This window comes from Pezoporus wallicus, unplaced genomic scaffold, assembly GCF_028554395.1.
Source record: "Pezoporus wallicus isolate ANWC-B61680 ecotype Strahan unplaced genomic scaffold, APGP_CSIRO_Pwel_v1 contig_6897, whole genome shotgun sequence".
Lineage (NCBI taxonomy): Eukaryota > Metazoa > Chordata > Aves > Psittaciformes > Psittacidae > Pezoporus > Pezoporus wallicus.
In genome coordinates, this window is record NW_026636510.1 from 2,001,233 (window position 1) to 2,028,690 (window position 27,458).

Sequence of the window (27,458 nt, forward strand, 5' to 3'; positions counted from 1 at the left end):
ATTAAAATAGTAGGTTTGAGTCAGTTAAGGGAAGTGCATACATGTTCTGTACAACTGATTTAAGGTGAGCAATGAGCTGTTTCACTGTAGTACGTACTGTGTGTTCCAGCATGGCCACAGCATCCACAAGTTAGCTATTCCATATGTTCTTAGGGCTCATGTCGGCTGTGAGTGTAGTTTGGCAGTTTGACTGCAATTTGAGCATCAGATGTGGAAGGGGAGACAGACACACCAGGACTGATACACCCTTGGCAGGCGGTACCTAAAGGTCTTTCTGCTTCCCACATGCATGTTTGAGTGCACGATTAAGGGATGCAGCATTGCAGTGTTGAGAGGAATACATGAGATTTGAGTACCCGTTCACACACATCACTTCTACCTTCTAACTGCCCTGCAAAGGTCAGTGGACTTACTCCTTGCTACTAACCAAGGAGAAACACGTGCCCTACTGGGCACAAAAGGCGAGATATGACTTTTATTGATCATGCCCACCGAGGTCAGGGCTGCTCACGAGGAGGTAATGAAAACGTGGAGTTTGGGGACTCAGCCAGTGCCGCTTCCTGACACCGGTGAGCAGCTCACGGGGTCCCTGCAGCCCCGGGCTACACCTCCCGTCCCGTCCCGGCCAGGCTTGGTCAGGTCCTCCCGCTCCTCCCAGGTCAATGCAGCGAAGCGAGGCGATGTGGCCACCGAGTATCGGGGGCCGCTGTAGAAAAACGCGCTGAGTGCTCGGGGGGTTGAGGGCTTTATGGAAAACGTGTGTTCCCCATGTGCCGAAGGGAAGGAGCCGTTCTGGTCGCAGCTGATTGCCGATCCGGCGGACACCCGTGGGCCAGCCGCCGCCCCGCGGGATGCCGTTTGCTCCGCCAGCTTGTTCCCAGCCCTGCCTTGCACTCCGCTCCACCTGGGCCCGCAGCCCCCGCCGGGCGCCCGGCCAGAAACCGGGTCCCTGCCGCCGTGCAGGGGAAGCCATCCGCTGCCGGCATTCGGCGGTACGGCCGCACAGCCCCGCAGCTGCGCGGGGTCAGCTTCTCCGCTCAGTGCCCGGTGCCTAACACGAGGCTTCCGCGGACACCGCTGCTATTCCCCTCACCACCGAACGCAGCCGCCCTACTGCGGCCGGGGGAGCCCCGCCCGGCCTCGCCCCTCCACGCCACCTTGGGCTACACAGGCTCGGCAAGCCCCGGCGCAGGGACCTCCGCGGCGCTATCTCTTTAAGCGCTCTGACGTCAGCGCTGCGCAGCCATGGCAACGGCCCGTCACGTCGGCTGGGTCCATGAGGGAGGGGGAGGAGCTCCTCCTGCCGCGACTGAGCGCCATGGAGGCGGCGGCTCGGTGACACCCGCGCGGACCGTTACCCGGCGGCGGCGAGCCCGCAGGTATTTCCCTCCCGGGCCGCGGCGGAGCAGAGGATGCCCGCAGGGCCTGGCCGCTACTGGCGGAGGGCGAAGCTCTGCCAGGCTGGCAGCAATGGCCGTCCCCCAGGGCTGCTTGAGGGCGGCGGCTGGTTCCGCGGGGCGGCGGGCGGCATTCCACCGCCATGGGGCAGCTTCAGCCGGGTGGAGCGCGGCGACGTGGGCGAGCTGCTGGGGGCTGCAGGCTCACTTCCTGCTCAGGCCGCCCCCGCGCCGAGCTCAGTCGCACACAGGGCGGAGGACTGGGGCTGCCGGCGGGCGACGGCCTCTGGGGGCCGAGCGGAAGGTTCCAGCGCCCTTCCCGTCTGGGGCGGCGCTGCTCGGGTTGCGGAGCCGGGGGACGTGCTGGGCCCCATCGTGCCTCAGCGCGGAGCAGACGGAGCCGCTACGGCGGGAAGCCCTGCCGTGTCGCGTCCTCTACCGCCCGGGACCACCCGCTGCACCCGGCGGGGCCGCGCCGTAGCGCTACTACCTCCCCGCGCCCGCCGGCCCCCGCCCCTCGCGGGCGGCCCCATCCCGCGGGTGGGAGGGGGGGGAGCATGGGCGGCACCACCGCACCGCAGCGCTGGGGGGAGGGGGCGGTGCTCGGTGGGGAGAGCCCCGCCGCAGCGGGAGTGAGCGCTGAGGTTGCCGCGGGTGTCGCCGCCAGCAGCTTTCCCAGGGCGGCCGAGAGCCCCACTGCGGCCCTGCACAGCAGGTAAAGACTCCCCCGACGGAGGTAAAGCCCTGCGCTCCCTACTGGGCTGCTGGCTGGGGCCGCGGGCGGAGGGGGCCTGCCAGGGCGCCGCCCTGAGGATGCGGGCGGGTGAGGGGCGCTGTCCTGCCCCGGGGTTGCGGGCGCCGGGGTCCGTCGGGAGCGGCTGGGCCCAGCGGAGTTGGGCGGCATCGGCGGTTTCTCCTCCCATCCCGTCCGCCACCCCGGAGCGCGGGCATGCCGAGGCGCCGCGCCCAGCCACCGCGGAGAAGGGTGTTGTCGGGGCAGGGCGAGGTCTCCAGAGCGTCGTGGCCTCGGGGCGGGGGACCCTGGAGGGGGGGGGGGGGGGGGCGGAAGGGAGGGAGAGGTTGGTCCCCAGCCTGGGCGGTGAGAAGCGGAGCGGACGGTTCCAGCCGCCTGGGGAGCCGGGGGTAGAGAGATCATCTTGGTGCTTCTTCTCACCTGGGAAGCATCTTGTGCCCGGGGGTCGTCAGGAACAGGCCCGGGGCTGAAGCAGTAGTACCAGCAGTGCCGGTGGCAGGCTGACTTAAGCGCCGGGGTGTTCAGAATGCTCCTGCAGCCCCAGCAGTGTCAGGCAGCCCTGCAGTTCGGAGTTGAAAGTCTGTACGGCTGGCAGCAACAGGCAGTTCCCGGGTTTCTGGAATATGTAGGGGAACTCTTCTCTTATTTTTTATTTCGATACCTGTTTAGAACTTTTTTGGGTTTCTGTAAATTTGTATTGTGGCCATATGTGCACCGTGTATTTTGTGACAGGAGTAAATCTGAAGGTACTCTCTGTCTTTAGGAAAAGTGCAAAGTCATTAGATGCTTTTTGTGTCATTCTTCCTAAGTATTGCTGGCTTTCACATCCAAATTTGCATCCCCTCTCCCCCCGAAAAAAGTTTTTTTAATTTTATTTGCACTTCCTGCTGAGGTTATCAGCTTCTTTAATTTTTACTTTGGTTTCTGTTAGAAAATGTGAAAAGCATCCACCTTGTTTATATCTGTCAGACAACAAGTTTAGTTTATGCCGGAATGTTATCTGAACTAATGCAAAATAAGCCTTGATCTGTTTCCTCTTGTTAATTGTACAGTTTGGGAATGGGAATGTTGTCTTTTATTAGAATGATTGTTGTAGCGTGGAAAATACATGATTTTCCGGGCTGGTTTTCAGTTCTGAACTAGGAGCATGGTAAGTCTCAAAGCGAAGTGTGAGTTGAGGAAAAAATTGCTTAGAGTTTAATTTGATTATATATAATCAATTTCTGAAACATCAGAGTAGTAGCTGTTCTCTGCGAGGTAGAGAGTATTAAGAAAGGAAGGGGGGAAATGGCAAAATGCTCTGGAGACCTTTAAAACTCACCATAAAAGCATTGGGAGAGATGAAAACTTGTCATTTTCAGTCTGGTGAGTTTTATATGTTCAGTGGAGTTTTGTATTCTAGTTTGGTCTCTGCTTGAAAAATGTTTTGTCCGTTTTCTGTTGCCAGTGTGAACTGGGAGCTTGGAGCACTTGCTCTGGGGGAAGGGGTTCCCTAGTCGTAGCTGGGTGCTTTTCCTCTTTGGCCAGTTGTCTGCGCAGGCTCATTCTGATTTGTAGGGGTTGCAGTGCTTCAGTTGCAGAGTTTACTGCAAGAACGGTTAATGTGCTTTACACAATTTCATATACTTCCCTAAGCATAAATGGAGGATCCATAGTTTTTTGGCCATTCTTGTGGGGAGTAGGGGTAATATCGGGGAACATGAGCCTTCAGACTAATTTGAGGGTGCAGAAGAAAACCCAAAGCTGCTCTCTGACTGCTAATAGAAATACTGGAAGTGATGTAAAAGATGACTAATTTGACAATTAAATGATAGATACAGCAGATGTAATTACTGGTTAAAGTTGGGGAAAGTCTGAAGTAATGTTAACAGGAATAATAACTGTATCAACAGATCAAAACAAAACAAACCACATGACAAATCCCGACAATCCTGAAAGTATTTTAGTGGGATGGGAATCTTCAGTGGGTTTTTGCAATGTTTGTTTGTGATTCTTAAGCACAATAGCTGTGGTGAAGTTAATTTGTGCTTCCAAAAAACAGACTGATTTTTATCTTGAAAGAAGGGGGCTAGGAAAAAGAGGGAGATCATACATATGTGAATATGTCTCGCTGTGTGTTTAACATAGCAAAATAGAGGCAATATTGAATTACACATTATTTCCTTGAAATGAGCAGTTTTTACAGTGGGCAGTGTAAAAGAGTTGTATAGATTTAATACTGTGAGAAGCAAGTCTGTAATACCTGTCATCTGTTAATCATGAAAAATTTGAGCAAGTTACAGGGATGCCTTTTTCTGTATCTTGTATTGTTAAACTGGTACAAAAAATAGCTGGTGGCTTTCTCTCTTGTTTATCCCTTTCCTGAGTGCTCAAAAAGTTGGTCTTGATTGACCACTCGTGTCATTTGAATCTTAAATAGAAGGTTGTTGACTGCAAATGTAATCTGCTGGATAATGAAAGTTTCAGCTACGTCTTCATGTTGCTTAGTACTAAGATATCTAGTGTTTAATTTGTCCAAGTATTTTCATTTTCCAAACAGTTTCTAAAGAAAAACCTAGTACCTCATAAAACCTTGCAAAATTATTCTTGCGTACAGAACTGTGCGTAGTTCACTCCTAGACCATTATGCAACTTTAAAAAATGCCACAAAATTGATGAATATGAGATTTTGAAGGTGAAGTAAGAAATAAACCCCAAACCCCACAATATTGTAGGTCTTCCTTAGTTACTGTCGTCTCTGCCAGAGTTCTGAATTAAGACTATTGTGTCATTGAAGACAGGGTCATTTGCTTTGTCTTCTTAATGTCTGGAGTCATAAAAGTCTCATCAAACTAGTGAGATCTGAGCTCGATGTGCAGTGCATGCTCAGGGAATGTAAATACCAAGAGACAATGATAATGCAGTGATTGTGTTTTGTACTTAATACCATCTGAGAATATCAATTCTCAGATTAATGCAGCTACCGTGTGCCTGGAACTTTCTATGTAGAAAATATGCATAGTATTGCTAATGAAGAAAATTTTTTTTTTTTCAAGTTCCACCAAAATTCTCTCTGATTGGATGCAGACCTGTCACTTAACTTCATCTTAAGTGTGTAATTAAATCTAGTTGTTATTGTTTTGTTCTTGTATGAAACCTCTGTGTTTTGCAACTTGGACTTTTGTCATAGAATTTATGTTAAAGATGCTAAACAGAACTAGAGCAAGTGATCACGAAAAATGTGAACATACACTGTTTTCTTAAGGCTGTGGTTTGATGTGATAGTAGGGCAGAAAGCTTAAAGAGCTTTCTAGATAATGTGAGGCAGTGATATACAACACTGCAGCTTTAATTTAAAAAGATCTGTATTGTTTCAGATTGTGTTAACAAGTTCAGCAGTGTGGGAACAATGAAACAGTCCATCTTTGCAGAAAGCCTGAAACAAAAGAGCAAGAGGTGAACTTCTTAATGTTTTGAATGTATGTCAGCTTGGATGCCATCAGACACTCGATGTTCTGATTATTATGAATTGCTGTAGTTAGTGTGGGAAAGAACCAGAATGAGAACTGAGCTGAAGGATTATTAAAAACAGAATTAAAACAAGTACAAATGGACATTGGCTAGCAACTAGTTATGCAGTGAAGATACCTTCATTTCCTTTAAGGTGTCTCAGCTTCTGAAAGTAAATGCTGATACACAGTAAAACAAATTCTGATTCAGTTTCTGTACTCTTGCAGTCTGTTGCCTTCTGAAAGGACTTAAACTGGAAAGGAAGGAAAAGGCAGAAGTCCCTGACTGTACATTAGAGTAAAAGACACTTTCAAGTTCCACCTGTTATATAAAATTAGTTGTTTGGAGGCAAAATAGTTTTGCCAATTTGCAGAAACTGTTGTTATCCCCTCCTTATGTTAGATCTCAGACAAGTATTAAACATATGCATTTTCAGCATAAGCCAAGTGTTTCAGTCATTATGAAACCTACTGTTTTGAAACACTGGAAAAGCTGAGTAATATTAAGATTAAAATTAATTTATAAGATTTTAATTTTCAAATGGGAGAGAGGGGACCAAAATAAAAACATCAAATCAATCCCAGGATTCAGTGTGGTTCTTAAGTGAGATTGAAGAGCTTGGAGCTGCACTTGCTGACTGGCTTGGCATCTTTGGCAAGAACAAATAACCTCGCTGTCAGCAGTGGGGACTCATGAATCTGTTTGGTTTGTTTTCAAAGTGCAGTTATTAGTTCAGTTGTCAGCATCTCATCTAGCACAGGAAACTCAAGTAGATTCAGGATAACCTGAAAAATTGGTTCTTGTTGGGTTAATTTTTGTCTTAAGTTTTTGCTGCCCTATATATATATTTTTTTTTTTACTGTAGTAATTATTTCTAAAATTTATTGCAGTTATGTAAATTTAAATTTACGTACTAAAATGCAGTTTGTGCATTTGTACATCTTTAAAGTCTTAAAGATGTTTATTCATGATATGTTGTTATAACACGTATTTAAAAGTGCTCTGATAAAAAGAAATATTTGATCTGAGTATTTTTCTGGTGACCCTTTATATCTTGGCTGATCACTAAGTGATTGTTCATGTAAACCAATTTTATCCCAAGCTTGGAAATGGAAGACATGTTCCTTCCTTCAGATTCTTGATTTAAATTGAGCTTAGTTGTTACTGAGCTGAAAGAAATACTCAGGTGGCATATATAGATGCTACACTTGTCAAAATCTGATTTAACACAGCATGGATTTAAAGACTTGGTATGTATCTAGTGACTCTGATCGGTCTTGGTGATTTGACTTAAAGATTTTGGCAGTGCAATGTAATGTCAAGACTCCTAAAAAAATTAATGTATCTGTAGTAGGTTTTGGGTAGGTTTGTTCTAGAGAAGCTCTTCTCTCCCCCTCAAATTATAAATTAGGTTTAAACAAATGTATTTATCTTGTGCTGCTATGTCAGAATGCAGACTGGAGTACTTTATGTGTGCATGTTGGTGATGGGAAGGAAAGGAAGTACAAGAGCTCATCAAGTTTTGTAGCAATCTAAGCATTAGGTACAGCAGGCAGAGTTAAAAAAATGACACAGCAGTTTCCACGAAAACACTAAGTCCAGCTGCCTCAAATAAGGATGATAATACCATTTTCCTTCCATTGAATCAGTAGGAAGGACACAGTAGGAATGTTTGGGTGCTCCTAACCATCTTGGGAAAGAAGGGCAGCGGTCCACAGGGAAGGGTTGCAGTATTTTATAGGATGTTAACTGTCCCTTTTAACTCTTAGTGACTGACACTTGAAGGACAAGACCTTCTCCATTGCGGTTGCTCTTTCTAGTAGTTTGAATACAAGGTGTCTAAACAAAAAAAGCGATCTGAAGTATGGATAATGAGGTGGCCAGGAAGTAAAACTAATATTTTGGGCGCTACAAACACAATCCTAATCTCTTAAAATACACAACAGAAAAGGGGAAACTCCTCTGTTGTCCTAAAAGCAGCCTAAAAGAGGGAGTTGGATATTTTTATTTTTGTACAGCAGGATAAAAATGTAATACAAGTCCAAAGTAAAAATGCTGTTAGTGAGTGTGTGATGGTGTCAGCACTGTGTTGCCGTTAGGCTTTAGGAAAAAACAGCTAATTGGGAAGGTCAGGTAGCTGGAGACAGGAAGTCATAGAAGCTTTTTCCCCCCCTCTCATCTCTTATAGTTTGTTGCAAATGCAAATAGATGAGCATCAAAAGCTGAGCATGCACTTTGAAAAGGGATGAAATGAGGAAAATTGACTGTTCTTAATGGTGTTGCTTCAGAGGTTTGAACAGTTTTCTCAATCTCTACAGAAGCCTCGCAGCCCTGAATTGTAGACTTTCGTAGTAACTTTTGACAAGATGACAGCTGAGAGCTTGACATCTTAAGCAAATAGTTAAATTACTTGAGAGTTTCATTGATATGGCTAATGTTTGCCTTTTTGTTGAGACAGATATCATTTTGCTTTACACTTGGCTTAGTAATCTTTCAGACAATTGATGAGAAAAATGCTAAACTAGTAGTATGCATATGCCAAAGGTTAAAAGCCTTACAAGAACAGTGTCAGCTCTTTAGTGAAGGGTAGAAGCAGAGATGATGTGCTTGGCTGGGCTGCTTTTGACCCAGCTCACTTTGACCGAGATACGTAGAAAATATTTACAAGAACAGAAGTTTCAGTGGGTTGGAAATATAACCTTCAGCAAAGCAGGTTGTGGAGCCACAGGCTCTCTTGTGGCCACAGTGCCTGGCAGATACATTCCTGTCTATAACCTGAGGCTTTGTCTCTGCAGGAGAATTTTGCTATTTATAACCCAGTGAGTGTCACATTTTCATAGAAAAGTTATTGTATTAAAAAAAAAATAAATCCCAAAGTGACACATTAGAGAAGACTGCTTCTAGTGGGGAATATTGTAATTATTTCCTTCAGCATGTTCTTTTCCATCCTTTTATTCTGGAAACCTTATCTAGGGTAATTTTCTTTCCAATAGCCAGGTAGGTAATTTCTGGCTTTTGGGCACTTACAGTCTGTATACAGTTCATGTGACCTGAATGTCTTTTTATTCTTTTTGGGCTGTGAACTCTACAAATATATTTGGATTTTAATGCATTGTAAAGGTGTGAAAAATAATGAATCACAAGTTTAATTTACAACTTCCCTTTAAATAGCACCAGCTTTATCTAGATAGGCTTTTTTATGAGAGGTTTTTGTGTTCTTTTTTGTCTAGATATAGTCAGTAAGCTTAAGATATTCCTACTGTGAAGACAGCCTTGATTTTGAGAAGCCTGCAAGTATGAACATAGAAACACAGTGGTACATCCTGCTTCAATATAACATCTTTCTTAAATACTTCTCAAATACTTTTTTTTTAGTAGGTAGCCATTTGAAAACTGGCAATACTGCATGAGAAACATCAAAAGCAATTCAAAAGAGTATGGATCAGATACATCTCATCAGAAGTGGTATCTGAGGTAGTTACACAGCCTGTGTGCTCTTAATCCTGTACTTGGGTTAGTAGGAGTGAAAAACAGTACTTGGGGTTCTCACTTTCTACTCTTGAGATTTCTAATTCAGTGTCCCTCTGTAAAGTGAGGTTGCTGATATTTTTTTTTCACAGACCTATGATAGTATGCATCTCAAAGAAGAAGAGAAGAGAGAGAAACTTACTAAAGCAGACTTAACTCCAGTCTGGAAGAAGACTTGATTTTTGTGGCTTAGAATCACAAATAATTGACCAGAAATGCATTGTGAATCAAAAGCAAAATTAAAATTAGGCCTGAGGGTAATAGTTTTATCTGATCTTTGGATAATTAGTATAAAAAACCAAATGTTTTTATTTCCTTGTTTTCTTATGAAAGAGTACAGCTGTATGCTAAATGTTAACAGCTGCATGATTATGTGAACTGCATAATGCCTTGCTGTAACTTTGGTACCAAGGGAGTGTGTGTGTGGTGCTGAATGGTGAGGAGGAGGGAAGGGTGCTGAAGACTGTGTATAGATCAAATGCATTTTTTTTCCCCCAAGCTGGTGAAACATTAGAAAGGGTGCAATGTGTGTGTAACTGGTACTGCTGGGGTCTCTTCTCCTGAAATGTGTAAGAATGCTCCACTTCCAAAAACTGTCAGTCAGGAATTATTTCAGTCAAGCGAATAGTCATCTCAGTTGAATTGAGGCACTTGTCCTGTAGAAGGTTTTAATGTTTCTTAATGTGTGTCTTCTCCACTGACTTTAAACTTGCTTTTTTCTGTGTACTTCATGCCTTTTATGCAAACCATTCAGTCTTCACACTGTCAGAAAACAGGAGGCTGCTTAAGCAATCTTTTATGCATGTAGGTGCCAGACCAGATTTTGTATGCATAACACTGCTTGGCCCTACAAGATGCAAGGGTACTCTGCCACTGCAGTAAATATCAATGTGTTAGACCCTTAGGAAATTCCAAAATCAAACTTGTTTAGGGATGGATTTAAATGTAAGTGGTCTTTCAAGATGACTTTGAATTGTCCCTCTATGCTTTTCATAGGAAAACTTCTTAGAATAGCTTCTGGGTATAGCTGAGTATTTGAAGAGAAAAATAACAGTATGTTAGCTCGCTCTGTGTGTCTACCTGTAGGTCCCCAAGGAAAAAAAATGGACTGGAACCATCTCTGTCTTGTTACTTGGAGTTGTATCTTTTTTGCTTAATTAAGCTTTCTTGTCACTTCTTAACATGTTTTGAATGGTAAAACCAGTAATAAGTTGTTCAGTGATGGACTGTCCTGTGGTCAGTGATCCAAATTTTCACTGGAGAATTATCATTACAGTCACTAAAGACAACACAATTTAAATTTCACAGGAAGTTCTGTTTGCAGGGAGTGTGATAAAAATAAACCTGTGCTTGCATACCAAAATATTTTGACCTGGAAATGAACAGAATGAATATAAGATGTGAGAATGTTACTTTTGGACTGTGAAATATTCATGACTTTTAAAATTCCTTGCTTCCTGTGTTTTTTTCAGTCTTGTGCTTGACACTGAATTTCTTGGGTTTTTCTTAGAATCTAGTGTGTGGGCAAAGAAGAGTAGGGGCTTTCTGTGCATGTTTTATGAATGTACTTGTCTGCGCTTTAGAAATAAACTCGGATATCTCTAAGCACCAAACACTCGTCTAGTGAGCTGTCAACTTACTGTATAAAAAAAAGTCTAAAGTCACTGATCATTTTTCCTAGTAAACTTTATAGAATTCTTTCACTCATCATTTCAAAGCAGTGATTTTCTTTGTCTGTTTTGTAACTGCTGTTAAGAAGGTCGATATTTATTGGTCTGTTTTGTCTTCCATGGAAACCATAGTCAAACCAGTCATCAGACAGAGATGTGTTGTGATCTGTTAAGACTGGTTGTGGTGAGGGTTTACTCTCTGTTTGGCAAGCTGTGTGCACAGTGGCAGCAGCACTGATAAAGTGGCACTGGCTTCTAAACCCAGCTGCACTCCTGCAAGATGCCCCTGCTTTCCTCTGTTAGTGAAAAACACTAAAGGTTGATACTTACCATACTGAATTTTGAAGGTGAACACAGATATTTGCATTCGTCTGACTGAAATTACTTCTCTTAGTAACTCCAAATAGTTATTGCAGGTAATACAAACATTTTTGTGTGGCAGGCTTTATTTCAAGGTTGTATTAAAATCACAAGCTAAATAGCTATGTGTGTATAAATGGCACATACTACTTTATGATGTGTAGAGAGGTATGAGGTGTTTTGCGGAGGAAGGGAGGAACAATATTGTTGGCTTGAAACTGCTTCTGCCACACAGTTTGTGGGTGGGGTTGTATTTGTGATGTAACTGTATGGGGCATGTTGGCGCACGAAGCAAGACTGTATTCATATCCCACTGATCTCTTGTTTGCTTGTGGGTCTCTTCTGCAACCTCTCCTTTCTAGCCGTGCATGGAATTTTAGGCACATACATTCATCAGTTCCTTAAAATTGGGGATGGTATCTGTTAGAGAAATGGGTGTTTGAGTAAGTTCTCTTAATATCCTTCCTCTCGAGAGGCGTTGGTTGATTATTTCCTGTTTTTGTACCAAAGCTATAATGGAGACATATCACTTTAAAACACTTCCAAAATGTGCAGAAGTGCAACAATAGCGCTGACCTCAGCGAGTGAGGTCACACCCAGGCTGCTTCCTGTTTTCTTCTTGGGGAGACCAGAGGCTCTGAATACAGGAGAACCCTTCCATATATGTGCCCTGGGGGCTCAGAAATCGGAGTGACAATTAATTCTCTCTTACAAAATGAAAATTTAAAAATCTTAAGAAGAAGATTTAGTTAGGATTTCTGATCTTATATTTTAAATTGTAACAATTTTCTTTAAAAAATTACTGTTATTCTCTTTCTTTACTAAATGTCTGTGTTCTGCAACATAAATACACTCCTCAAAAGTATACATAAAAGAAACAGCAAGGAAGGAGATGCACTGGCAAGGTTTGAGAGGAGAGAAAGAAAGAGCAGGATACACAATGGCACAATTAGAACACTTATATACTGTTATTCCAACTTATGCCTCTCTGTTCAGTTTTAAGTATTAGTTGACCAGTATAAAAGCTCCTTGCTTTGTTGTCTTTATTTATTGATCCAGTACAGCTACACATCAGAACAAAGAATTCTTGGGAAAATAAATAGCTTGTAAGGTCTGTGACAAAGGAAGGAGAGACAACTTAGGGCCAAGGTACAGGGGGGAAACAAAGGCATTGTGTTTAATTTTCTTGTGTGGAGAGCTGAGTGCGTGTGTGTGTGTGGTCTTCAAACAGCTCTGCTAGTAAATATATTGCGTAAAATTCCAACTGAAATACTGTTTATATATGAAGGTATGTAACTCCAGCATAGCATTAATGCATTTATTTCAAGTGGCTGTTGTGCAGGCAGCAATTCCACTTTATGCAAGGCTTTGTCCACTGTGTCAGAGTTTGTAGATTTTGAACTGTTCTTGAATATTGTGAAACCATTTCCTTCAGGCTGTGAGATAGAAAACCTCTTTCATGGTTTTTCTTCTCTAGTCATGACTCTGAGAAGACATAAACGAGCGAGAAAAGTTGTTGAAGTCTTGGTTAATGTCACTAAATAAGAAAAAATGTTTTATCAAAGTTTTCTTTGGCACATCATGAACATGGAAAGTATTTGGTTTGTGTATTCTGCTGGAGATCAGCTTCAGAGCCTGAATCCCATTGTCTACCACTGTTGAGACAGCAAAGCCTGTAGACACTGTCAGCAGTTACTCAAGACAATCAGGTAACTTTACACAGGTGACTTCAGCATATTAAGGTTTTGTGGACTGAAGCCTGAATGTGAGTTACAATATAGCCCACTTGAGAGGTATCTGGAGTATGACATGGTGTCATCTTCCTGTAATTAGTAAAGCCTTATAGGTCCTTATGTTTACTCAACCTGTGTGATCACTAGTAGGAGTGAAACCACTTCTTACTTTCTGCTGCTGTGTGTTGATCACTTGGGAGATGTTACTACTTATATGAGTCAAAAAGCTGAGGTTGATATGTATAGGTAAACACTTAGTTCTAAAGGACTGATTATTTTTTTTTTTGATACAAAATGAAATTCTTGACTAAATAGTTCTTAATCCGTAGCTCTGAATAATCCAGACAGGCAGACTATTCTTTCTGCAGTCCCTTTAATCTATATGTATTTGGCACAAAACCAGTAATGCTTTGTTGTGGGGAGGGTATATTGAGACTTATCTAGTAATTGGTTTTGTTTTTTTTCTCTTGCCTATATGGTGATTTTTACATGGGAATAAGCTGGGCTTCCTGAGGCAAGCGCAAATGCCTCCCCCCCCCCCCCCCCCTTTTTTTTTTTTCTTTTTAATATATTTTTTTTTGTAAAGAAACCAGATTTCTTAGCATCTTAGTTTGTAAACTGTAATCTTATCTGAGACAGAAATAGCTCTGCTTCGCAGAACTAAAGGTTCCCATCACTACAAGCCTGACTATTCTGCTTTGAGTGACCTGCAAATATCGGACTAGGTTCCCATCACTACAAACCTGACTGTTTTGCTTTGAGTAACCTGCAAATATCAGCCTGTTTCCTGGCTTTCCAGAGCTGTGTTGGCTCTCGGTCCCTGTACCAGCCTTCTGCTCAGTGCTGTGGGGTCAGCAGGTCCCTGCCTGATGAACTCCTGCATCCCAGCTTGTGTAGGCACTGTGTCCTGCTCTGCTGCCGGACAGGGTATCACAGAGGTCCTGGGCTCAGTGAATCTTCTTACAGTGTGTCCTCAAGTGCATTTGGAGTGATTTTGTTTTGTTTTGTTTTGTTTTGTTTTTCCAGAGAAAAGAAATTTGCTCCAACATTTGCAGTCCACAGGTTGCAGCAAAAGTACTTTGGAGACAAGAACCTGTGGTAATTTGTCACTGCCTGCTTGTATAATGAAGAATTAAACTCTTAGCAAATTATGCTGCTACTGAATCGGGCATAGCGTAAGGGGTAATTTATATGTGGAGCACTCAAGCCTGCCAGTGGCTTTCTTGACACTAGATAGCTGTGGAATCTGACTTAGTTAATTATTTTGCCTTGGGAGGCACTTTATTTTGGTATCAGTAAATTCACTTGTACAAGTCCGCTGAGGAAAAATTGCACTGAGGTACAGTTCAACCTACAAATGATATTACTTTTATGAAGTCAGAGATGTGCTGCCTTGGTTACACAATAGTTATTGCTCACAATGAGCTCCCATGTTGTTGCTTCTGATGGGAAGCATCTCGTGTCCTTGACCCCATTTCCTAATCATTTAGGTGTCCTGCAGTGGTACACCCTCTGGCTACCACTGGTATTAAAAAGTTCTTCCTCTTCCTGTTGCTCATCCCCTTGAGGCCTTTTTGCCATAGCAGATTATATTATTCGTAGTACATCTTGCACATCATCAATTGCATTTGGAGAGAAGCATCTGGTGGCTTCATCAGGGTTTCTACCTGTGAATGCTGAAAAGCAGATGCCGCTAGTATTCCGCATCTAAGGTAACTCTAGTATTTTTTCTCTGACTAAATGTTTATTAAAAATATTAATAAGTCAGGGAGATAGACATTACATTAACCCCAGCCTCCTCAGGTGGTAGGAGGCATCCTGGCTGCCCATAGAAGTGCAAGAGGTGATGGCCTTGCTGTGATCACAGCTGAGTATGATACAACTGGGCTCCTGGGGAAGTTCATGTTCAGAATAAAGAATTTTCTAGGCTGTGGAGCAATGCTTCTTCCTGGCTGTAGTATTTGCTCTTTCTGGAGGGGAGAATAGACAGGTTAATAGGCCTTTATAATGTAGTACAGGTTGAAGGTGAATCCATAAGCCCCACAAAAGCAGTCCCAGCACTTAATCAGGTAAGAAACAAGAGGGTTTTTTATCTGATGACTGGTAGCATTGGGAAATAGCACACTTCAAGGTTGTGGTGATGACCTGCTTCTCCTCATTGAGGGCATGTTTATAGGATGCAGCCTCTGCTTTACCATTGCTGCCAGCCATCTCAGTTGGGTGTTCTTGCTCTGCTTTACTGGTCACCTCACTGATACACTTAACTAGAAACAGTATTACAGCAAGTGTCTACCTCACTGATACATTTAACTAGAAACAATATTACAGCAAATGTCTCCATCTTGACTGTGGCTTCCTCTCTTTAACCACATCACTGTAGCATTAGAAGCACTAACAGGCACAGATGTGTCTGTGTACGCAAGTTCCAAGCCAAGTGCTTATCTTCTTGGATTGCTGTCGTATGGTATCGGCAAGGTAGTCTGACATGAAGAGTTCAGAGATGCTGCTTGCAAAGTTACTGTGAATCAGAAAAGGCATCCATTAGAGTTTTCTCCCTACCCACTCCGTTTCTGTGATTTTCTTTAGGTACCTCACAATAGTGCGTAAAAATATAAAATCCCAAATGGAAGCAGTTTGCTCATGGTTCTGCTAAATACATAATGGTGGATGATCATCTGAACACACAAGCAGTAGCACTGGGAGCTGCAGACAGCCAATCTAGAAGAGAGCATTGGCTAGACTTCAGTTTAATAGTTAAACTGTGCACTTAGTTTGTTTACTGTGTTTGTTTACACTATCCCAGTGTTTATATATAGCTTAATAATATCTGAGAGTTTGCTTTTCAGCTGCTGTGTACTGGAAAGGGACTTTAATGCTTTAAAGCTAAAATAATTTAGTTCTAAAGTGAATCTAGATCTTTGTAAAAATATGTACTGGCTTGGAGGCCATTATGCTCATTGTGGTATAGCTTGACCTTGAACCACTGATAATGTTTCTGCTAAGCAGTAATGCCAATGACCTTGCAAATTTAGAACATACTGATGTTGTTAGGACTTTTCAACTACAAAAAGAATTCTTTCAAAAAAGTATGCAAGATCATTATCCTTTAATTTGCTTTTAAAATTTGCTTAGGAGTTGATTTTTACGCTAAAGGTGGGTGGATGGGAAGGGCTTCTGGAGCTGGATTTTGTCCGTGTAGGAACTTGTACAGATATAACACAATTTGAAGATGTTAAGCTTAACAGCTGTTTAGCTGCTGATGGTTCTTGATACAGAAATGGCATTAATGATGAACAGTACTGCCATGAATGACAAGGTCATTAAGACTGACTTTGTATAAAACTGAAGTGCAGTATGGTCATTGGTGGTCTTTGAGTGCCAGTGCAATGTTACAGCTAATTTTCTAATATGCTTGCATTTTTACGTAGCAATAAGAAAATGCCCTGACTTCAGGTACTTGTGAAGAGCCATGTGTGCTTCCATTTGAATAGTAATGGAACTTTCTTTATGGTCAGTTCCTCTCTGTGTTGATGTTACTGTTTACAGAGCACTGTGAAGTGTGTGGCACATCACAGGGCAGAAGCTGACTTCCCTTCTCAGAAAATCAGAGATACATCAACTTCTGTGTTAGGAATCTTTATCTTCTGTTAAAAATAGCAGGCAAGACTACTGAAATGTAGGCAGGCATCATGGCTGGCTTGCTTTAGACCTTTGAATCCATTTTTTTGTCTGTGTTAACCTTTGTGTAGGTTCTAGAATGAAAAACGGAAAACATGCTGAAAAGGCTAATTTGACACACTTGAAGCTGAAAATGGGGCTATATTTCATAGAGGTATAGTATTCCAGTCAAATGTATTAAGATTGTAATTAAGCTTGATTGACTATAAAGGCATGTGATTAGCATGCATGCTAAAGTGATATTTTTAATGCTTGATTTTTTTATTATTTTTTTTTTAAATTAGACATTACTGCTGATGACTTCTGTTTTGTGCCTGATGTGCATTAGGCAGTATTAAATAGTCTGGGCTTCTGAAATAGGAAGATGGTAGTAAATAAATTAGTCTCCTAGAGTATTTGCATACAAACTATAATGTCTTTGTAGTTGAGCATGGGTTTGAGGAAGAGAAAGGTGTGAACTTAATTTGCTTATGTGTAACTGAAAATACAAGTTCGACCTTCTAAGTCACCACTGGTTAGGATGTATTTTGATTTGGAGATGATCCAGTTTGTGTATGTGAGTTGATTCTGAAATGGACTTTGCAGTGATATCTGTGGAAAACATGGAGTTTCGGATCGAAAAAAAGAGTAGGTGGATATTTAATGAAGACGGATTTTTCTTGAGCAAGATGTTTCGTAGCTCTCAAACACTTGCTTAAGGTGTTTAATCCAAGGTTAATCATCTTATTAGTAAGTTATTTTGAACCAAAACTTTTCACTGTTTACATCTGTGGAGTGTCATGTTTTATAGGTGGAAAAAACCTTTCCAGAGTCTGTCTTTTAGAGCAAGTAATTACTGAACTACAGAGAATCAGGAGCCAGAGCAGACAAGGGGTTTTGCTAGAGGTGTACAACTTGCCAGACACTGTGACCTTTCTTCCCCTGTTTTTTTGTGCATTTTTCAGTGGACTAAATTGGAGGGACGCTACTGTATTGTGTCTCATGCTTCAGTAAAAAGCTAATAATAATGTTTTAAATTGGTTATTCTCCCTGCTTCTTTTCCTTCCTCCCTCAATTTCAATTTTGTAAGCAGTTTGACTTTTGTCATTCTTTTTCTATGAGCTAGAAGTGTTTTGGGCTTTTTAAATAATGTCATGGGACCACCACTGCCATCTTTCTGGTGTGGTTTTACAGAGAAGTGCCTGGTGTGTTTGTGAGCCACCCTACTAGCTTATTTTATTTTGATTGCAAGGGTATTGAAGTCTGCATGTATGTGAATAGACTTAAAAGGTTTCTGTAGTGGTGTTGGCTGTACTGCTGCTCTGGGGATAAAGAGGAAAAACTAACTGAGGAAACTGTTTAACAGTGAAAAAATCAGATGCAAAATCTGATTGAAAAAATTGCTAACCTGAAAGTGGTCTTACTGTTTCTTGATCTTTTTATTAAGGTTGCTTTGAGTCCTTGTTCAGATGAGAACTGCTTTAGGCTGGGCTATACCAGCATGAGGATGCTTTTAGGGATGGTGTGGTTTTCAGTGTCCATTTTCACTGTGTGGATGCCTTGAAATAAAAATGTTATCGTGCCTTGCCCAAGGAAAATATGGGGGGGAGGATACCCAAGTAGAAAGCTGCTATTTCAGCCGTAGTCCAGGGTTCAACATTTTCGTTTTCAATAAAAATAACTGCTTGAATGTCATGTGCAAAGGTGCTTGTATTTGTAGCACTGTTGAGCTCAAAGGTTAAGAAAGGTTTGAGGCGACCACTACAGTCTTTGCTCTCTGTTGCCATCTTGGGGTGAAGACTTACAGGGGGTTCCGGGAGGAGGGTGAGGAGAGTGGTGCTACAAATGCATTCAGTAAGTTTTTTGAAGTACAGTGGATGTTTTTGTTGACAGTTGCTTCTCTGTCCGAACTGGACTTCATTTAATTCTGCTTTTCATGCTAGTTCAGAAATGAAAGTAACTTACCTATTGCCAAATTAGGCAGTGCACTAAAGGGAAGCCTTTCTAAAGGCAGAGCAAGTATAAGTTCATGGTGACTTTGGGGTTGTTTGTTTTTTTTTTTTTTGAAGAGGAGAAAGTGATAATGAAACTTACTTTTCTCCCCCCCCCCCCCCGCCCCCGGCAGGTTTTCTTCGCAAGTGGAGTGTGAGACATAGAGGCTGAAGATGAGTGAGCTGGAACAGTTACGGCAGGAGGCAGAACAGCTGCGAAATCAAATCAGAGTAAGAATTGCTAATTGCTTATTCTTCATGATAAAGTTCCCCTTTAAAGGAATAAAATGTGAAGATCGCATCTATTACTTGCTTTTGTTAAAGTTGTACAGAACTTGAAATATTTTGGGAATATTTGTTTAAAAATCGGAAAAGTGAGCCATTGGTCTGATGAAACGCATTTGTGATGTGTCTTGAACAAAGTGTTTTATTTGCTAAGAAGTTTGCTGTTTTTTGGTACTAGGGATATTTGTGTCTCTGCAAATTTTTTATTTTGTATTTAAAAAAAAAAACCAACCCCAAAATGGAGCAGCAAACTGCCAGAACCCAGGCATGACAAGTAGGGGCTAAGGGCATTAGAAAAGCTTATTCTGATAGAAGTGACTACTGTGCTGCCACACTTGGTAAACATGCAGGTCAAAGCATATGGAGTGTGAGAGAAAACCTTCAAGGGGTGGATGTCATTTCTACAAGCCTTATTTCTTTGCTTCCTGTTGATTTTTATTTATTTTTTTTTAATGTAGATTCCCCCCCCCATATGTGCTCATTTTTTGTTGAAATTACTGATTGAAGATAAACCAAGTATGAGCTCTCAGTTTACCAGAAATCTGTTGCAGCATGCCTGTGTATTTCTGTGATGCAGTTTTCTGTAGGGAGAAAAGTACAGAGTATAATAAGGATCTTCAAGGCCTGTTTATGCTTCATCAATATTTCCTTTTCCTAAACATGAGGCATTCATAAATCTGGTTTATATGGGAATGCCATATTTGCAAACGTTTCTATCAGCTCGGGCTACAGGTTTCCTAGAATATATTGCATGCACGCTGACTTTTCCAGCATCGCATCTCCTGGCAGCAGTTGTTTTTGTGGTGGTTTGCTGCTTAGTGCAGTGGATGTCAAGCTGCTTGTTAGCATCAGCCACATGGTAAACAACACTTTGTGTGGTAATAGTTGTACTACTGGGGACAAATGTTTTCCTGTCTGCTCACTCAGTATCATCCAAGGAGTGCTCTGTGTCCTGTTTTCACTTAATACACTGGTGAAAGATAAGCAGAGATCGGTCAGTGTTATGGCACTGGGTACCCCTTTTAGCAGCTCTGTAGAGGAATGCAAATAAATTTTAGTTTAAAATACTTTTTCTTAAATTTAGGCTTTATTATGTCATTGCACAAATAAAAGCTATACATAACTTTTCAATTATTCCTCTGCCTGATATGTAAAGACTTTCTCATTATACTATGTTGAGGTGAGCCAGTTAGCCTTAATTCAGTCTTAGTAATCAATCAGTCTGGTTCTATGTGAAATTAAGTTGTGTGAAGAAAGAGATACCAGGCAAATAAGAGAGCTAGACTGTTGCAGGAATGTTTGGGTTTAAGTTTTAGGTCATAAAAATCTGATTGTCTCTTTGTATAAATATCTAGTTTTGTGGCTTTGGGTCGATTCAACATCTCCCTTGTAACTCTGTCACTGAAAGTTGTAACTGGATCTAGACAGATGTAGCTGACTAATCATGGTTATTGCTATTGGAGTCCTTTGGCTCAGCATTGGTAATCAGTGTTTGCCTCTTTGGATCTGAGTGCAGGCTCCTGATGACCAAAACTTTCTGACCAAATAATTCAGTTTCATATTTGTATAGGTGATTATTTATCTTGCTTATTGTGCTTGTCTTCAGACAGTTTTCTTTATTAATTGGTGTGTTGTGTGGGATGGGTACCAGAATAGATACAGGATCTTAAAAAAATAATAAAATTGCAATTGTCTAGAATAGCAAGTGGGCTGGGAATTTTCAGAAATTATTGTTGATGCACTCCTGAAAAGAGATGAGGTTAGCAACAGCACTTGATGTTTTACAGACAGCAGTTTGCTGTTGTAGCTGTTCACAACTCTTGGGTTTTGCCTGACATTTTCACTAACAATATAATCACAAAAAATCATCTTTGTGCTTAAGAGTGAGGTCCAGATAAGATTGTACCTACAGCTTCCTGAAGCAGAATAAACTCTGATGCGTAGCTTTCAGTTTCCCATTAGTCTGTGTTTTAGGTATGTTTAATGATTTTTTTTTTTCTTTACAATACCTAAGTGATGCAGTACCTTTGCCTCCCCATGCTGTTCTTACAGCTCTAGCTCTGTACACAGACACACTATGCTGGAGGGATAAAGTAAGCCTGCATGAAGTTTTAGTGCAGGAAGTTGCAAATGTCAGCGAATAATGAACCATTATATAACAGATGGCTTTATGATCCCCAGTTCTGTCTGTAATAAAAAAATAAATATCGGGCATAATAAAATTCTCATGTGATGCATATCCTCACTTTCAGAATTGAAAATCAGGTTATGATGTCTGGAGGTGTTGTATACTTGGTACAGTGTCGTTTGAAATTGAATGACATTTTGAACAAATAAAGACACTAGTTTTAGAAAAACACATACGGGGTTGGTTTTTTTTTTGGAAAAAATGAAATCCTATGTGTGTGTGCTGGGAAGTTGTGGAAGCTGCACAATCCGCATGTAGTGCATAGATTTTTCTCACAAATTCTGTGTTGTCTACTGTATGAACTGAGAAAAAGCTACAACTGTATAGAGGAAGGTGTTCATGTTACGACACTAATGTGCCCCTGCCCCTGGCAGGGGGTTGGAACTGTCTTTAAGGTCCCTTCCAACCCAAACTGTTCTGCGATATTAATGGCTCTGTTACAATGATTCATATGTAGAAATGACAGTTAAAATGGGAGAATTAAAATAGCCTGCTGAAACTTTGCTTTCCCTCCGGCTTTGCCAATTGCATGGCAAGTAATTAGACAGCCCCAAGTATAGGTGTTGCTAATAGCTCTTTCTTTAGAAAAATTGCTTTGTTTTGTTCAGTCTGCATTCAGAATTCATTTGTTGTTGAACGTGTTCAAGTATTTCAGCTAAATTAAACAAAGTTGTTTAAAACGCAGTGTGTTTCTTCCTGTGGATGAAATAAGTCCTGAGCGCTAGGGGATTTGCTGCCTTGGTATTTTAAACCCCTCCTGATTCCAGATGTCAACATTTTATAAATATTTTTACAGTTCAGACATTTTAAAAGAAGCTGAGATGGTTTAATCCACTCTAAGACCTGTTCTCTGGGAGGAAAGCTATAAAGAGTGGTCAAAAAAGCACTCACTAGAAATTGCTAAAGTTGCAGTGTCAAATAACTCTCAAGCAGGAGCTTGAAAAATTTTAGGATCCCAGTCTGAAAGTGTTGGTGCAGTTCCAAAATGTGTTGAGTAAATGTTTCCGTTCTTCCCCTCAAAGAGGGCATTGCCATCAGTGCACAGATTGAATGCTTTCCTGGGACTGGGGAGGACACACAGATTAGTAGCGAAGGTGGCCATCCATCTGTCATTTGTGAGGGGCCCGCTTCACTGCTTACAGCAGTTGGAAGGTATTTGGGGAAATTACCGGGAGTTAGGATCTTGTTAGAGAGGGCTAGTCCTTCAATACTGCTGTTGATAGTTTTATCTTTAATATGTGCTATAAAGTTCCTGTCTTTAATATTGTCAGTTATTTTAAACCATGCTTCTCAGAAGTGGTTGCTGACTGTGTGCCTATTTATTTGTTTTTCTGGAGGTGAGTTGCCAGGGTGTGCTGTAGTCACAATTGCAACTGAAACCAGGCTTTGCAAAATCAGGGTGTTGCCTTTGTCAGGAGTCTAATCTGTTACTCTGATTATACAAACAAAAGTGAAGTCTGTTTTCTGGGTAAGATTGAATAATGTGCAGAAGTATGTCATATACCCATAGAGTCTGAGATAATGAAAGAAAGACAGGAGGATCTGCATGGAGACATGAGCACCATCCGTTCCATGAAATGAATGAGGATGTTAGTTGACTGTTTTTATCTTGGTTTTGTATGAAGTGCATCAGCAGCTTAAGCTTCAATTAAGCCTGCTGTCTGTCCTGCTCTCCAGGTCTGCCTGTTAATTTTCAACCTGCCTCTCATAACTAGCATCAGCACAGCTGTGCTCATAAGGGGGTTAATGCAAGAGTCTCCTGTAGCACAAAGCTTGCTAATTATGTATGATCCATAGTTGCTTTTTCAGGTGGATTGCTTTTCCCTTGGTGCTCAGCACACCCTGAGCAAGCACATCCACACCAGGGAAGGAATAGAGGGAAGAGGATAGACTATGGACTTCAGGATGGGTCCAGATGCCTTTGAGTCACATATTCCATAGAAAGTGACTCCAAAGAAGGGCATGGCCCTCCTTAAGTCCCTTTTCCTCTGTTACCACCAGCTTAGATTCCATGGACAATAAAACATCAGGGTGACAGAAGGCATACAGGCATGTAAGTTGTTGTTGGCTTGAGGCATTTTGAGTGAAGTAAAGTCTAGCTTAAGAGTTATTTTTCCTTGAGATGCTTTCAGTTGTTGCTCAGTGTTGCCTTTTAGATTGAAATTGTCCCATTATTTTGTTTCAGGATGCAAGAAAGGCATGTAGCGACACGACTCTTGCTCAGGTATGTTATGTTCTTGATTCTGTGCATAGGCTGTTACTTGATGTTGAAATAAAAATCCATACAGTTTATGGCTGTAACATGCTTCTGCTTAGTAACTGACAGAATCAAGTGAAATAAGCCTTTGGAGATGTCCTGTGTATTTTTACAGTTACTTAAAATCAATACAAACCAACCTCGCCAAAAAAAACCCAAACCAAGTAAAACAGCAAAAAGCCCCAACTGTTCAAAACCCACCATCATCATAATGAGTCCTGCTTCCAGTTTACATATAGAGTGTGTTTATTGAGTTTAGTATCTTTAGAAAGACTTAAATGTCTTCTAGCTCTGTTTTGGAAACAGAAGTATTCGGCATTTAAAGTTCTGCCATGCTTTGAAAAGTAGCAATGCAGCAGATACTGGAGTGTTTTCTTCCATTGGTTTTAACTGAAAACTTTGAGATTCAATAACATGAAATAGCTTCAGTATTACAGGGCAGTATATTTTGAAAGCCTTCTGAAGTTTTAGGTACACCCATAATGAAGTTGTTAGTCTGTATTCTATAAAGTTTTTCTTCAGCATTGCATGGCCCTAACTAATCCTGGGCTGTACGCTAGTGTCCTTTATGTTTAGTTTTACGTTGCATGCCAAGATAGATTATTTTCTATCAGAGTTCAAATGTGTTTTGTTATCTTGTGTATTAAAAATAGTTCTAAGTATCTCAGGGGTTTGTTTTACTTATTTTTAGATCACAACAAGTCTGGACTCAGTGGGTCGAATTCAAATGCGAACAAGGCGTACGCTTAGGGGTCACTTAGCCAAAATCTATGCTATGCACTGGGGATCGGACTCAAGGTTTGTACAAGCGACCCTTAAACCTGCAGCTTAAGGGCTAGAAATCAGAATGTTGACTTCAGAGTTAATACCAGGTTTCGGGAGCCATGTGCTATGGTGTTGGTGCCCTTGCAGGGGGGTCACAGACCACAGCTGTAGTGGGGTTTTTGTCTTTAGTTATAGTTCACCTTTTTATAGCCAGTGAGGATTGCGTAGTGGTAACAGAGGAGCCTTGATTGAAAAGAGAGGTACTTTGTGTGTTCTATACCACAGACATTTTGCCCTTTCCTTCTTTTAGTGTTAACTATATTCTTTGAGTCTTAAGCAGAGCAGGGTATGTGGTAGGGCATGTTTTGGGAATGATGGATATTGCATTTTCCGTGACGTTGACTAATCCTGTAATTTCTGTGATAACGGAGATTTACAAACTTTACAAATTTTATTTCACTGAAAAAAAAGATCCTTTTGTACACAGTGGGAAAAGTTACGTAGCTTCTCGGAAGGAATTTTGTTGTGCTGCCTTTAGAGCAGCTGATGGTCAGTTGTTAACAGTGCCTCGTGGTTGATAACTCTGTTTTGTAGTTCAGAAAGAAATGCATCCAGAAGGAAATGCATATAGAAGCTCCTCTCAAAACAATATTTATTTCCCCTTGAATTTCTTGTTCATTTTTGTGTAGCTGTGTGGATAAAATATTATCTGAAAAATAAAAGCAGCGGAGAGAGTTCATAAAATGTGTTTTCAGTAAGTTTGGTTTTGTCCATTGTTAATCATGAGTCCCTGTGGACATGTGATTCTTTGGCCACATAATGTGTAGACTTTTGCGCATTTTTTTTCAAACGCCATCTCCCCATTCTCCAACCCCCAAAGAAGAGGGTAATAAAGAAATGCTGACATTTCTGAATCACTTGGTTATCGTGCATGATGTATGTCTGGTTTGAGCCTTTTGGGGAGTTTGTTTTATATTAACATAATTTATCTTATTTTATTTTTAGGCTACTAGTCAGTGCTTCTCAAGATGGAAAATTAATTATTTGGGATAGTTATACAACAAATAAGGTAGAGTTATTTATCATTGATATCAATAATTCATGGACACTGTGTGTGACTGAGGGGGCTTGTGTCTATTTTCCTCTACGGTTGCAAGGCAAAAATGAAAAGAGGCAGTCTTTTTCTAATTCAGACATAACCTTTTTCCTTTCATGAATAGCTGGTTACTAGTGATATGTTGTAGGTTGTGTTTCGGAAGCAATAGTTGTAGGTAACACATCACATTTTCTTTCTTACTTGCTAGTGCGGTAGCTTGTAGCAGTTGCTCTCTGCTTGTGTGGTGTTGCTTCTGAAAGTCATTTGGTTTTAAATTGTAGAAATACACAACCTCAGAATTTACAAGAGAGCTTTGGAGAGCAGAGAAAGGGGAGAGGAGGGAAAGACGAAAGAAAAACCTGTTAAATGAGAGAAGCTTAGGTGGAGTGGTGACCTGTTTTTGTAAAGTGTCTGCTCTCCATGGGTACAACCATCCCTGTTATAACTATATAGGTTATAACCTATAGTTCTGTAGAAAAATTGGGCAAAGGAATTTAAGTAGAATAAACAAATGTTGAAAATGTTTATGTTTAGAATAGCTTTGCTATTAAATAATGTTGTACTGACGTTCTGTATGTCTGCTTCGGAGCCTACTGGCACTTTTCATCCTCGTGTGTATGTTTGTTTAAGTATGAAATGGGTTATAATATGTTGTAAAATCAAAATACTGAAACTTATGATACACACTTCGTCTAATCTGCTCTAATTCATGAACTGATACGAATGACCTCAGTGAAAAATGAAAGCTGACATGTAATGTGACATTCATGAGCTCTGTCTTTCTGCAGATGCACGCCATTCCTTTGAGATCCTCCTGGGTGATGACTTGCGCGTACGCACCATCTGGAAACTACGTTGCCTGTGGTGGATTGGACAACATCTGTTCCATATACAACTTAAAAACCAGAGAGGGCAATGTGAGAGTGAGCCGAGAGCTGCCAGGGCATACAGGTCAGCCGTATTCTTGCTTCAGCTTTGTTTTTTTTATTGTACTGAATGAATCAATCTCACTTTGAAGTGCATTGTGAACTGTGAATTAGTTTTGTTGGTTAAAGACTAGCTGTGAGAGAGCTTTATAATCACTGCTCTTGGATTTTAAACTTCAGTTATTACTCCTGCCTCTGAAACTAACATAAAGGTTTTGTTTTCAGGTTACTTGTCCTGTTGTCGCTTTCTGGATGACAACCAAATTGTCACTAGCTCAGGAGACACCACTTGGTGAGTTTTTGAGCTGTTGCCCCCTTTCCCCTCTATTTCCCCCACTTGTTTATTTCCTTCACCCCCTCACCCACCCTCTCCAATGCCTTAGTTTCTATTTGAAACTTAAAACTCTCAGATAAACCACGTACATTGTATTAATGTTGTCACTTTACCTGCAGCGCTTTGTGGGATATTGAAACTGGTCAACAGACCACCACATTCACTGGCCATACTGGCGATGTGATGAGTCTCTCCCTAAGTCCAGATATGAGGACTTTCGTTTCGGGTGCCTGTGATGCCTCCTCGAAGCTTTGGGATATTCGAGATGGAATGTGCAGGCAGTCATTCACAGGGCATGTGTCAGATATTAATGCAGTTTGTGTAAGTGATCATTTATATTTCCACATGGGAAGAAAGGGGGAGGATAAAAGCTGTAGTTACATGAATTCAGCGTATTTTCTACTGGGTTACCTTGACTTAAAATAAAGTACTTTGTTAGGGTAGTGACTAAAATTGTATGTAATGAAGAAGGTTGTCTGATAAACTTACAATCTAGTTTATAAATGAATTATTATTACTGTTGTCTGTGATGCATTGAAGTGTTCCTGGAATAGTTTTGGCTGTTTTTGTTCAGTAACTGAGAAGTCGAGAATGGAGGAGTGAGACTTTTTTGCAGTGTGGTGATGTGTTTGAAACTGAAAATTGTAGATAAATGCAATACACTGACAGGGAGCAAAATAGCCAGGCATCTTCATCTTAAAGTTCTGTGCTGAGCAAAAGTACTTGGTGTATTTTGTTGAAAAGAGCTTTTGGCAAAATAATCTGGAAGGCAAAGTTTAAATCAGTACATATGTTGAATATTCATCCCTGGAATCATTTTGTAATATTTATAAACTGGATTATATTTCCTTTCTGTCATAGTAACAGTATGTTCTGATCTGCAAGATACACACTCTGATAAATAGGGAATGAAATCTAAGGCTAAGCTGCATCTGGTTTTGATAAACATGAGACATTATAAAGGCTGAGAAAATACCAAAAGCATGACCAGTAGAAAAATGCAGTTCCTATACTTAGACCTGAATCCT

General features: G+C 41.2%; 1 protein-coding gene across 2 annotated transcripts in view; it reads left to right on the top strand.

The window, feature by feature from the left end:
• Positions 1 to 1,234: 1,234 nt before the first annotated feature.
• GNB4 (G protein subunit beta 4) overlaps positions 1,235 to 27,458 on the top strand; it is a 28,624-nt gene continuing 2,400 nt past the window's right edge. The window contains exons 1-8 of one of the 2 annotated variants that reach the window (XM_057400480.1): positions 1,235 to 1,379; positions 18,714 to 18,810; positions 23,238 to 23,276; positions 24,001 to 24,107; positions 25,080 to 25,143; positions 25,959 to 26,121; positions 26,322 to 26,388; positions 26,550 to 26,751. In XM_057400480.1, coding sequence (XP_057256463.1) covers positions 18,754 to 18,810; positions 23,238 to 23,276; positions 24,001 to 24,107; positions 25,080 to 25,143; positions 25,959 to 26,121; positions 26,322 to 26,388; positions 26,550 to 26,751 — 699 coding nt within the window. In that variant the 5' untranslated portion in view covers positions 1,235 to 1,379; positions 18,714 to 18,753. Of the gene's footprint in view, positions 1,380 to 18,713; positions 18,811 to 23,237; positions 23,277 to 24,000; positions 24,108 to 25,079; positions 25,144 to 25,958; positions 26,122 to 26,321; positions 26,389 to 26,549; positions 26,752 to 27,458 lie in introns of those variants that run through there. The other variant, XM_057400481.1, reaches the window with a different exon arrangement.